Source organism: Temnothorax americanus, unplaced genomic scaffold (genome assembly GCF_048541705.1).
Source record: "Temnothorax americanus isolate GAGA-0224 unplaced genomic scaffold, ASM4854170v1 Scaffold91, whole genome shotgun sequence".
In the NCBI taxonomy this organism is placed as follows: domain Eukaryota; kingdom Metazoa; phylum Arthropoda; class Insecta; order Hymenoptera; family Formicidae; genus Temnothorax; species Temnothorax americanus.
Window position 1 is genome coordinate 262,033 of NW_027509814.1, and position 14,099 is coordinate 276,131.

Here is a 14,099-nt window from a genome sequence, read left to right on the forward strand (position 1 = left end):
TAGATAGCTTAATATACATCTTTCTTCGCCAGTGTTGAATTAACTTTTCCTTAAAAACTTTTTTATTTTTGTAAATAAATTTCAAATTGTCTCAACTATAAATATGCAAGAGCAAGAGGCAATATTGCATATTTTCTTTGCATTTTCTCGAAAGATCGATCGATGACTGCAAAATAAAAAATCGAACGCTGTAATAGAATTTCGAGTCAGGTTTTTCTTTATATTTTACAGCATGTAGAGTTCGGATTTCGCAAAGTGAAAAAGTAAATTGAAGGTTTAAGGAAACAGAGTTGGCAAAGAGTTCGTTTCTGCTTTGAGTTTTAGCGCGGCTCGTGACTCGCGCGGCTTTTGATAAATTCATTGAGTGTTCTAATCGGTATCGCGGTTTCTTTCTCGTCAGTAATTACGCGAAGCACCAGTTTTCCAATAACTCCACGTTGAAAAGGATAGAAAACTTGCAGTCGTAGATATTCTCCTCGTATTTATTAACTTCGTCATCGAGAATTTCCGTGCCTCTGATGTCCCCTTCTTGCCGATTCATCCATTATATCAACCGATGACTTTAAATACTGGGCGAACTTCTGTACTCAAGACTTAAGAGAAGCCTCAGAAACGATATTTATTTCTGCTTAATTGTCTGTATCTTCAATAAAATTTTTAATTAATCTTAAGTTATTTTAATATTTTGGGGTATTAACAATTGATTATACAGGCGATTTGGATTGGTTTCTAGGTAAAGGGATATCTAGCGAAAGTAATTTTTGAGCTCTTACATCATTTAATACGGTTTCCAGGTACAAAAAAGTGACTTATCAAATTCGATTTATGTCACTTTCGAAATAAACACCTCATTTAGAGCGAAAGGGATGCTGGGTTTGTCGACAGAATTACTACCGTGGAAATTATCTCGCGAAATTTTCGCAAATCGTCTTGGGACGTAGGCAGAAATCTGATTTCCAAGTTTTGCCGGAAGCTTGGGGATTGTTTCGGAACTTAAATTGGGGTTGGCGCTATTACCGAGATAGATTAAGAGATGCTTGATAAACGTCAGGTAGAGCATCATGACGCAATAATCTTCGTTATATTCTATCGTGTTAACCGTTTTTAAAAAACATTTTACATTCACGTTTATATTGGTTTTGTGTTAAATTTCCTTATTTATTTTTTATCGGCATAAAAAATGGAATTTATATGTTATCAAATCATGCTTACGTCATAATTAAAGTAAATCGAGTTGCCGTTTCGTAATTAATAGTAAATCCTCGTACCCCCCCCCTCCTCCGGGAAAGATGATACGTAATAAAAACTCCATAATCCATAATGCATAAATATATTTGAATAAAGCAATCCAAGTTTCTCCGCCAATTACTAATAAATTAAATCAGTATAAATACATTCAATTTTTTATCTTGGATAAATTTGTATTACATTTAATACGGTATTTAGTCATCAAAAATTATATTATATGACAAATCGGACAACATTAACAAATGAAACAGCAATTTAATAAAATTCTTTAAAAATTAAAAAAAAAATCATGTCTTATGTTACGTTAATACTTATAACATTAAATCTTCTGCTTTACTTTATCTCTATTAGTACTTGCTGTGTCGCAAGCTTCAGTTTGATATTTCACAAATGACAAATGACATTTCACGTAATAATTACATAATGGTAATAAACAGCTGCTGATATTACCGGATATCGATGACGATCGAACGAGCATGAACCGCGAAAAATTTGCGTACTCGCGCGAGAACATCGGGGCAACATGGTGAAAACAATTCGTCTCAATAATGCCACTCGGGGAATATCGATGTTATTTTATTGAAAGGGTAGCTGGGTGCGAATAATACTGCCATAAATCATAGGGACGCCGCGTAGACAAATGTTTCGCTGTACCGATGACGCGGAAGCGGAAGCGCGCGCGCATTGGTGTACCGTATTTTATTTCATACCCTCAGACCACTAAATCTAATATAATAAAATCAAAATCAAATATAAAATTAGATACGTATGGATCAATCTGTACATGTTCGAAACTGGTTTAAATATTGAACGAATTAAATTTGTTATGCAATTTGCTCTACCTTTGAGCAACTTTTCAATCATACATTCGTTGATACTTTCGAATTGACTTTTTCTTAGCAAACAAGTTCTCGCTTCTTGTCACACAGTTCATCATTAAGTATTCTAATAATGAAATGTCAAATGAAAGACCTAAAGAAACTTGGAGAGCCATTTCTCGGTTGAAGTTTTTTCTCTTGGGATAAAAATTTTGAAATCCGATCCTCTCGTCCGCGAGAGACAATTGTCATAAGAACCCAGCCGGGATTTGCGGCGAACAGTTCGGCACATTCTCTGCGCGGGAATGAGAATGGTTACGAGGAGTTTTCGGCCGGCTGGCTGGCCGGATTAATCTGCATATTACCATCCACCGCGGGGCCATTTGCATTCCCGGGACGGAATACCTGCAGTGCCAGCGTCTTCCGTCGCGTGGCGACGACGTGCCAACGATCCCGTAATGATCGCAATGACGGATGCGGTCGCGGTGCGGTCATGTCGCACGTGCGTCGGAGGCCATTGAGAGGCCGTTGAAAGATTTAATTAACGCTTTGGTGACGCCGACAGTCCGTCGGCGTTGCAGAATAATACCCTGTAAGGATAATACGATTTGTTACAGGAGAATAAAAGAAATTAGACATTTTGGGAGTTTTCCAGCAAGCGACACAAGTCGACACAAGTATCGTTTTATCTTTGTTACTCATTGCCAAAAAAGAAAGATAGAACGATGCTTGTGTCGACTTGTGTCGCTTGCTGGAAAGCTTTCCTTTTGCAGTCTCGTAAGTCACATCATGCGCGAGTCCGAGCAACATTCAGATTATTTCGACATATCGGGAAGACTTCTCGAATTTTTTTTCGAAAGCTTTTCTTCGTTCGCGCCCTCAGTCATCCATCTTGTCGCGCACATTTTTCATTCGACATATCAAATCCCTCCGTTCGTCGCGATCTCGTCCACCCTTTGTTCTAGAATCCACCTTTAGTCCCTCTTATATCTCTCGTGACTCTTTCTTTCGCAGTTCTTCAATCTTCCCGGCGGATTAGGAGCTCAAAGCGCACCGTCTTCTTCGGCGTCGTCCGTGTTTGTTTCACGGCGGGACAAACTGTTCGCCGTTTCCTTCGGGCGTAGTAAATTTATGGTCCATCCACGGTAAACTAACCAGAAAACCGACGGTACTAAGAGAGCCGCGAGGAAAACGCTGCGACAAAGATCATTTTATGCACCGATGAATTAACTCTCGGATGCATAATTTCGCAATTAAGGGCTAATACTTAAGAAATTTCATAAAGCTTAATTCATATAAGGTAGGAGGCCCAAATTTTGTCCCCGCGCTTAATTTCGTTCTCTTCAATTTATCGGTCCTGTCGTTAAAAGCGCTATCGGCGCCAGCATATGTGTATATGTATAGAGGGAGGCAAACAGAGCCACTTCTTAAAGTTATAAGTGATCCAGAATGCTTCCGTACTGGTTTTACGAAGATTTTTCGTTTTCTTGGTAACGTGAGTTCTTATATCAATGTCATTATTAATAGTCTTTTACGCCTAATGTGTAAACGTTATTTTTATATTTTTTGTGTATGTCATTGGCTTAAGTACGTTGGCAATAAAAGGATGTGTGAATTGTGTGCCGTCAGGTTAATTTGTTGAGAAGGTAACTAACCGCGATGTTAGTTTGAAGGTTTTTCGTAATTTTGTCCTTCATGATCCTAAATTCGTTCAGGGGACGAGTGAAATTTATTTGTGTTACTTGCTTGGAAGGCTTAAATGCTCATTAAAAAAAATAATGATATAAGGTTATTAATTTTTTTTCAAGTAAACTTATTTTTTTCTGAGTTTTGCTAAATTTATGTTTTTAATTTTTCTTAAGTATAAAATTTTGTATTAATTCACTACAATCAAATTATGTTCATTTTTATAATGACTTAATAAATATGAATAATATTGAAAATTAAACAAATCGTGATTACATTTGTTTCGGAATTTAGTATGGAAACGAAATTGGGAACACTTTTTTCGAGACTTTTTTGGTTTTGCCGAAAGTTGGTACATATACTTTTGAAATTAATTTTTTTAAGTTCTAACAATTGATTATACAGGCGATTTGGCTTGGTTTCCCGGTGAAGGGATATTTAACGAAGGTAACGTCAAATTTTTAAGCTTTTACATCATTTAATACGGTCTTCAAATACGAAAAAGTTACTAGTAGGGGGCGAAATTTGGGCCCCCTACCTTACTTTAAATTAATTTTATAGTATAAATACAACGGACTTATTTTTGCGATGCATACTATTTGTCGCTAATTAACCGAACAAATTTTTTCGTCTGGTCCGGGGTCCCTGGTTTAAATGATAATACATTATATATATATATATATATATATATATATATATATAAAATTTTTAATAATGTTCTTGATACGACAAATGTTTTACGAAGAGGAACGAGGAACATTTCCCGATATTAAAACTTTATAATTATATTATTAACTTGATGCATATGTATTCTATAAATGTATATATATTCTAGTAATTTACGTTGCTTAAGAATTCTTCTAATAGTTCTTTGTTACACGTTGTAATTACTAATTAAGAATCCGTCAGTTACGGTCGTTACATTTATGCGACTGCAATGGAATATCTCACGAACTTGATAGTGCTCGGTCATTAAGTACGCGATTCCCATTCTTGATGAGTAATATTATCTTCGCCCCGCTGTGACAAAGACACGCGGTGTACCGTTACTCACGATCGCGCGGAAAATCCAGTTTTCGGGCGGAAAACTTTCGGCACGGCGAAACACTCGTGACACGTCGTGTATTTTACGTACGTGGCAGGAATGCCGCGCACGTGCTCGGTCACGGCTACGTGGCGGAAAAGTTTCGGATGGGAAAGGCGACATTAATTATTATCGTTTCTCTCTTTCTCCTTCGGATGCGGACGCGGATGCGATCGACATCGCGAGACGGACGTTGAGCAATAACGCCGTCGATCGTCGCCTCGTCATTAAGCCTGTCCTCTCTCTCCTTCGTATATCGATCAGACTCGGTCTCGGAAACCACCTGCCGCCTCCAAAGTCAACCTCGTTCCCGAGGAATTACACGATGTTCGCGGCAGATGCGCCGATGCACCGGTGAATGATAGCCTTCTCTTGGTTGCGGAAAGGGTTGTCACGAAATCTCTAAGCGATAAATCTATTCGAGGGGTTTCGGTCCATTAAAATTACTTAATAAAGGTTTTTGTTTCAATTTTTAGTTAACAAAAGTATCGGTATTGTGCAAGTTAGTTTTTTCGGGTTTTTTAAATTTTCTTATTTTTTAAATTTTTATTGAATTAAATTATTTACATATATGCATACTGCGTGTGTGGATATATACTTTTGAGTTATAAATCTTAATTTTTGATACATGTTTTTATTTTTTATTTTAATTTATTATACAGATTGTATAAAATGTGTATAATAATTAATAATATATTATAATGAATGATATTTTGACGTAGGTGGCATTTTTTATTGTTTTCACTGTTTTCATCTTCTGGTCTTAATTTTTTTTGAAAATATAATGACTTTAATTAATATAAAATCTACTAAAGTAGAGAAACTAATACTTGCAGAAAAAATTAGGGATCTTAGGATAGGATAGGAATATCTCTATCTCAATCGATCTATCTATTAGTCAACCGACAATACTTGTACACATTGTACACAGCGATGTCGGAGATACGCACGTAAAAAAGAAACGCCGCATGTACGTGCCTCTTCTTTTGTGTGCGTACCCTCTCCACCTATAATCTTTCGTAGAAGCTGCGTCTAAAGAACCGAAAAAAAATTGTGGATCGAAAGTAATTTAACAGTGCCGGTTTCGATTTCGGTTCCTATAGGCTTTATAAAATTTTTGTACGGTTTATGGTTCCGGCCCAACAAAAATATCAGTTACGATACGATTTTCGGTTTCGGTCCAGGTCCTTGATTTAAACTTGGCTCTAATTGCCAAGTTTATTAAAGTTATTTGATTATAATTTAAATCTCTGAAATGTCTGGGTAACAAATAGATTTACACTCGGAGAAGGTATATTAAGCTATTTAAGTCAAATTATTAGAACACAAATTATATATGGAATTAATTTGCTAATTATTTGCTAACTTTCGCATACCGCCGTGTACGATTAGAAGATAAATGGCGTCGCGTCGTGAAAATTAAATTCGTGGAAATTCACGCAAATACTTAAGTGTTTGGGGAAGCATTCTTCTCAATTTTATTATATATTGAAAGATGAATTCTTTTAATTAAAACTAGCATGCCCCGCCGGGCTTCGCCCCGGCCCCGGTATTTCTCTATTTATTTATTTATTTATTTATTTTTTTTTTTTAGTTATATTATGCTATTCGGGGCGGAGACGAATCCAACAAATCATAGATCATTAAAATCTGTCTAGCCGTTCTTGAGTTATAAATGGTGTAACTAACCCGACTTTGTTTTATATATATAGATTTATTTTGTCTGAAAATTTTAACTTGCCTCTTCACAGCACATGATGGGGGAGGGAGACACGAATTTCGCGTTTCGAAATAACACGAGAGCCGCGGTTAATTTGGTGACCGCGTCAGAGCGGTCCGCGGCCGCGGGATGTTTCACGTTTTTTGAATCCCGCGAGTCGTGAAGTTTTTAGTAGGAGGAGATACTCGGTGGTTATGAGACCCGCGGCTGCGGCCCATAAATCACGGACCGTTTCGCGGGGTGATTAAGACTGGGTGTTTAAGACTGCGTTATGAATGGCCGCGGCGAGACGGAACGATATCTCGTGCCGAGCGGTCGTACGTTTCATGGCGGGCATTCCGGTAAGGCGGGAGAGGGGTTGTTCCAGTTTCGAATAAGCGAGGGGGTGAACGATAACGAGGGTAGCCATGGCTCCCGTTCGTCTGCCGTCCCTGGTCGATGCTTTTATCCACCGCGCGCCCCCTTCGTCTCTTCTCTACCGTTATCCAGAAAGTTGCCAGTATCGGTATTGCGGTATTCCTAGTCGGTTGTGATTCATTCTAGCCGGTAATAGTGCAATTGCGCGCACTGCTCGCGAGTTTGGCTTGGCGTTTATACGAATCGCGTGCGAGTAACAAGCGAAGAATTTTAATCCAAGTACATCTTTTAACCAGGATAGTAATTAGTACTTCCGCTGTAATATCTATATGTGAATTTATTTCGTGCTCCATCGCGTATTATACTTCACTCGATAGATCGATCAAATTAATTCAAACGAACGTTTTAATACGCAATTGCTTATTTTCTATCAATTGCAACTGAAAGAAAGTCGCGAGATTTAATTCTTAGCATTTGTTATTTTTATTGGTTATTTGAGTTTTTGAAAATCTTATTTTTAATGCTTTTATTTTTTAATGCTCCCCTTTTTTCTATCTTTGCAACATGTATTGTTGCAATAACTTGCAACGAGATTAAATGATTTTATTTTGACTATTTTATTTGGCTACTTTACAATAAAAACTGTATGACAGCGATGTGTCGCGTGAGATGATCGAAAAAAAATCTACGAACATTATAATTGTCATGTGTCGCGTATGGATGCGTTTCCATTTCGATGCAATACGCGCAAATATCACGATGTATAATTGACAAGCGGAAATGTATTGCTAATATTTGCGCTTGCTGCGACGACGCTAACCAATCCGATACTTGTTATCATGTTGGGATCGAAGCGATATTTAATATTGATGATTGAAAGTTCCGGATTTTACGGTTATTATGTTGTACCGGAAAACATGTATTTAGCGGATATTAACAAATATTGAATCGCATATTTGATAAGAATATATAATATATACGGCATCATATCTTTTAGAACTTTCCAATAAAATTTGAAGCGTTTAATATAAATTTTTGTTCGAAAAGAAAGTCTTTTTTGTCGGAAACTTATAAATATGCATTAAGAATGACACACGCGCGTGTCCTCAGTCTGTATCTTTCACTCCGTTAAATCACGCAAATGCAGCATTATCCATGTGCATTTGCGATGCACTTGATGCAATTCGTCAGATCAATCGCCCGATCCGTGAACCAGAAAATTATGCAGCTTCGATTTCGCGCGACGCCGTCCTGGCTGCAATCATTCTCCATGACTCACAGTCGAATCTGAAAAGCAAGAGAATATTGGACTCTTTTCGGGCGGGAATCTACGGACAATTTTTCGTTACATTCCAGGGCAGTCAACGTGACGCTGCAACACTTTTGTAAAATAGATCACGTGTCCGATTAATATAGAAAGAAATCTGTGTTTATATATATATATATATATATATATATATATAATATATTTTTTAAAAGCTCTATTTATGCCACAACTTAAAAAATGCAACTTTAAATCCGCCGCTGCTGTCTGCCGTTATTCTTGTTTATTATATTTTTTCTTGGGGAAAGAAAACCGGATTCCCAAAATATATCACAGGTCATCGCGAGAGAATTCAGAAAAATTCTGGATTACGTTATAATATGTCAAGTAAATTTCTGTCATGCGGATATATGAATGATATTACATGTTTGCTCTGCCCCGAGTAATTTCCACGACGACGATGACGCGCACGGAATCTTCGCAACCTCTCATAAGCTGCGAGCATTATGCCGGTTTCCATAACGAATACTTTCGAAGGATTCCGCGAGATAATTTCGTCGTGTTTATACTGTCCGCGTAGCGCTCGATTTCGCGGAGGACTACGGGGGACGCGAGCGTCGTCGTTCCCCTTGTCGCTACGCCGCTGCGCGATATGCCGCGAATTCCGATCCGGAATTTCAGGGACGCCGAAGTTCCTTGAAATGGAATGTCTCGCGACATAATCTCATGCCGCACGAGATGCGTATTATGTAATCTCGTATACGTGTACTGCGGGAATTCGTGCGTAGGCGATCTGATTAACGGGCGAGATGTTTTCGCTGCGCGTACCTCATTTCTAATCCGCCACGCTCGACTCACAATCAGCGATGATCCGCGCCGCGAGGAAAACGGGTATCTGTATACCCAGGAACGTATCTCCTGATCTGACGCATCGTTGCGTCTTCCTCGGATCGACATGTAGATCTTATATTATTCCAAGACCGTTTTATCGATAAAATCTACTATTGAATTATTTCTTAACTGATCGTGCATTTATCAATAAAGATTAAAATCTCATTAAATTAATTTTAATCAAAACGAATGCTTTTATGTATGATGGATGACTTTCAATAAAGTGACTTTCATGAAAGTGCTAAATTGTATATCTTAAGAATATTCTTTTTCTTCTACAAAATATTGAATAGGTTTGTTATTGCTCCAATTTTAAAGCATCCAACTCATTCATGATTTTTAAATCGCTTTTTTTTTCTAATCGATGAGAATTTTTAATTCATTAACGTATAAAAGCAAGATCGGATTTATTTGCGGAGTGGTCTCCGGCCTTGAAAAATCCGTCAACTCTCGCCTGCTTGCAATTTTTCACTGCGATGTCGGGTGCATCGGGCGCTTATCACAGCCTTGTCGCCATATGAGATCACTCGATGCATTCACACCCGCTCTAAACCTGACGTCATGCATCGCGCCGAGACGTGGTCGGCTCCACGGGAATGTCTCTCCTCCCATTGGATCACTTCCGGTTTTCTGTCTGTCACGCTCCATTTGCGCCTGTTCAGTGCCGCATCGCCGTTGTCCGCAACCGAGTGCGTCCGCGCGTCCTCTCGAAGAATATTCGGAAGTAGCGCGATCTGTGTCGCGTTTCTCTTCGGAAAAATCCGGGTCGTCCATCACGTATCCCTCTTCAGTGTACGCGTGGGAAAATGGTGCGTGAATTTAACTATCTTGGATATTGCATGTGACACTGAAAAGATACGACCGTCGGATGATTTTAAGAATATCTTTCCTCTCGCGATCGATTTAAAGAATGTCTTTCTTTTTTAGATTTTAATATAGAGATTGGCACGCAGCATGTTCATTAGTGGTAAAAAAGTTCGAGTTGATCTTTACTTTGCTGCAAGTTTAAAATATTAAATTTAGTGTATGTTTAACACGGGAATAATTAAAATATTTATTGGAATATTGAATTCTCGGAGTGAATCCAAATATAAAAGTTGCATGAAGAGGCTACAGGCAATTACTCCAGACAGAAATCGATATAAATTTGAAGCAAATCTGCCGTAATTGAATCGGCAAGCTTAGCTCATTTAACTCCATAAACCGTAGTCAATCAAATCGAAATCGTTCGACAGACCGATTCGAAACTTGATTGTCCAAGCGCCTTCGCTTTCGAACACCCGTTATCTCCCGTATCTCGCCGGCACCGCCTTCTCGTTACTCCATTCGGTTCGTGTTTCATCGCCGAGACCTGCCTCGCGTGGATAGGATTAATTTGCGTATATATTTCACGATAATTGTGCGCATTTGCCCGTCTGCGAGAGATCGTATTGTTCCTCAGTTATTTCGCATTCGGCATTACCCGACCCCGGCTCCTTTGTTACCGAGACCGGATTTGAAATTTCGCAACTATTATTATATTCGCGTCGTTCCTCCCGGTTTTCATGCTCGCCCGAGGAATTGTATATTCAATGTCGCTTCGGCGACGACTTCGGCAGCGCTGAATCCTGCATCGAGATACACGCGTATTTACGAAATGGTTGTCCTATGATATTTGTGACACAACGATAAAGGGATATGTTTCTCTATAACAAAGTTTGATTTTATAAAATCTTCACTGTCAAAGTTTTTAAATTTTATAAATTATATCTATTTCACGCATATATGTAATTTTCTTGAGAAAAAAAACTGACTGACGTGAACAAGAGTTTTCTTATCCTTGATTATGTCAGACGTGAAAGTTTGCGAAAATAAATGGGTTAAAAAGCCTTACACGCGTTTGCAAAGTTTATTTAAATGGAAGAAAGATGCGTCCTGCATACGAAGTTACGTTTCATAATATACTAGTGCTGTACTCACATTTTGCGAAACTTTTACTATAAAAAAATATCGATATAAAAGCCGTAAGAAATTTCAGGATTATTTAATACTTGAGATAGCAATCAACATGTTTTTCTATATTATTAACCTATGAAATAATAACGGTTGCAGTTAATTATTTTCTGGAACAGTTGCTGATTCTGAACCTTTTTTTAATCTTCTGCTGCATAATCATCTTTGCTGTTGCAATCTTAACTCACTTCCGTTAGTTAAACACAGCTGCTGACTGTTTTTTAAATCTAAAAACTCGCTCGAGAGGAACTCGTAAAGCTCAGTCTTTCGACTTTTTCAGCGAGAAAAGTCACGAAACACTCTACTTTTGCGCCTGCCCCGTCCCATTTTTTACTCCGTTAACCTTTGAAGAACTCGCTGCACGTTTCGTAATAAATTTCCCTCGTCCTCGCCAGGACGTCCCGCTCTCGCGCGCTAAACTAATCGAAGGCGGTGTGTGAGATAGTCGACATTTTGTCGAGATAGCTTGCAGATAGTCGACATCGAGGCGGTGCCAAGGTCACGAGGGAGGAGCTGAGGTCATCGCGGCATCTATGTTGTGCGGCGAACTCCTGAACGGTGGCTTCGTCAGTGCCGGAGCGGTACCGGTGGTTCCGTACAGCCTCCCAGGACTCTGGTTACCCGGTTGCCTGCGTGCTACCAGTCCGCGTCTATTGACCTCTCCCTACCTGACCCTGCTGGCCGAGCTTCTGGCCGCGGGCCGCCTCGAGCTGCGAGACGATCTCCTGGAGCTGATGGACTTGGTAAAGAGGAGCCATCAGGCTCCCGGTAACAACGGAGCGCCCGAGCTCGACCTTGATCTCCACGCCGACGACATCGACGAAATCTTCTTGGGTAAGTGTTCCTATATTTGTTACTTTTTCACCTAAAGATGGTTGTGACAATCATATCATAGTTGCCACGCCAGCACTGGCATACGGAAAAAAAATTCTTTTTTACCACAGCTAATTTAACAGAAACAACGCTGTTATATAAAATCGAGGTTAAAATTTTCGAGAACATGACGTGTGCGATTAATGATTTTTGACACTAAGATGTCTTATATACGTGTCTAAGCAAGAAAAAATCAGAGCCAGAGAATCGCTGCTAGCTTGTTCGATCATCGAAGTCAAGCAACGTTCGGGCGCGGGGTTACAACCAAGTTGGATGGGTGTAGTTATCCATATGTTACGACTGAATTTAGCTACTTTACAGATTCTTGCTGCTGCAACTAATTCTTTTCCTCCGTGCATCAATCATTCTCTATGGTTGTCCCAATTATAGGTGTAGTGATCTCAACTACGGCAACATGATCACATCAATGTGGGTGTGAGAACCATAGATGTGGCTGCCCCAAATATTATTATTTATTGTGGTTATTATGGCAACCAGAGTTCTGCATCTGGTAACCATATTGTTTTTTCCGTGTACGCCGCGTTTAACTCAGCGGGAGTTGATTGTGCGTAATTTCACAATTTATGTCGTTTATTGTCGCGATTTTTCCCGGGAATTCTCATCGAGATGTAAATTTTTCGCCGTTCTATATATAGAACATCTCGGAAAAAAAATACAAAATGGTTCACTAATATGTAAAGTTAATTTTAATATTAGAGACTGTATTGAAAAAAAAAGTTTGTGTACATAATTAAAAATGTGTATACACTTGATATCTCTCAAAATTTTCTCCGGATTTCGCCATAGGAAAGCACTCATTTTTCATCCCGAGACCTCAGTAAACCGGTACTATGTACCTCGTACATAGACCGACAAATCACTCGTCGTGAAAAACGTGGAATATTACCGGGATTTCAGCCGAGGAGCATATTTACCAGCGGACGTAATCACGGGCTCCGCGCCGCTCACTTCTGCCAACGCACAGCTACTTTCACGATGTCGTCATGATCGCGTGTATTGCCCATTAATGTGAACTACGGCCCGACCATTACGCCAGCATGCTCGCTTTCGTAATAAAAGACAATGGATCGTGTACACCCACGACACGCGCCCGTAAGATCGCGCATTTAAACGCGTGACCTTCGATATATATTTTTAGTTGGACGGACCTTCGACACGGAGAAAAATGTAATAGGTGTGTTCGCTCGCTTTCAATTGTATATTACAGTTTCGACATCCGAGACGTTGAAACATATATCGAATGATTTAATAGCTGTTACGACAGAACTTCGGTTCGACGGACACGGTGCAGAGCTATTATATTTTTCGTTAATCGTCTCGTTAAAGTACACGGAAAAAACGATACGGTTACCAGATGCAGAATTCTGGTTGACACAATCACAATTAATAATATCTGGGGCAGCTATATCTGGTGGTTGTCACACCTACATTGATGTGATCATGTTGCCGTAGTAGAGATCACTACACCTATGGTTGGGACAACTATAGAGAATTGATACACGGAAAAAAAATTAGTTGCAACAGCAAGAATCTGTGCGGTAGCTAAATTTCAGTCGTAACATATGGATAACTACACCTATCCAACTTGGTTGTAACCCCGCGCCCGAACGTTGCTTGTCTTCGATGATCGAACAGGCTATAGCAGCGTTCCTCTGGCTCTGATGCTTTTTTTTGCTTATACACGTATATAACATATTTTAATGTATTAAAGTTATACCGCCGCGGGCTGATTACATGGCGTGAGGGGAAATTTACTCTCTAAATCTGAATCAGAGTGAATAATAGTCATTGATTCATAGTATATTCACTGATTCAGATTGAGAGAGTATTACGTAAAAGCTTAAAGCATGATTTGCTTGAATACAAGGAAATTCGACAAATAATAAAAAAAAAGAAATAAAAATAGATGCATAAAGAGAGTATCAGAGAAGATTACATATAGAAATAGTACAAAAGTTCGATGCTCTTCGTTCTAATTTCACAAAAACTATATCGTAAAGAATATTTTATTTTTAATTTCAGCTTTATTCGTGTCTATCATTCTTTATCCATAGCGTTTTGTGTCGTTATTTGATTCGACTAAAAAATATTTCTACCAAGTCGACTGTCGCGCGTAGGTGTCTTGTCCCTTCCTGAATTACCGTC

At 39.0% G+C, this 14,099-nt stretch overlaps 1 protein-coding gene across 1 annotated transcript in view; it reads left to right on the plus strand.

The window, feature by feature from the left end:
• The window catches only part of LOC143908304 (protein Fe65 homolog), a 171,798-nt gene that overhangs the window by 22,073 nt on the left and 135,626 nt on the right, over positions 1-14,099 (plus strand). The window contains exon 2 of the mRNA XM_077425922.1: positions 11,506-11,894. Coding sequence (XP_077282048.1) covers positions 11,594-11,894 — 301 coding nt within the window. The 5' untranslated portion in view covers positions 11,506-11,593. The remainder of the gene's footprint in view (positions 1-11,505; positions 11,895-14,099) is intronic.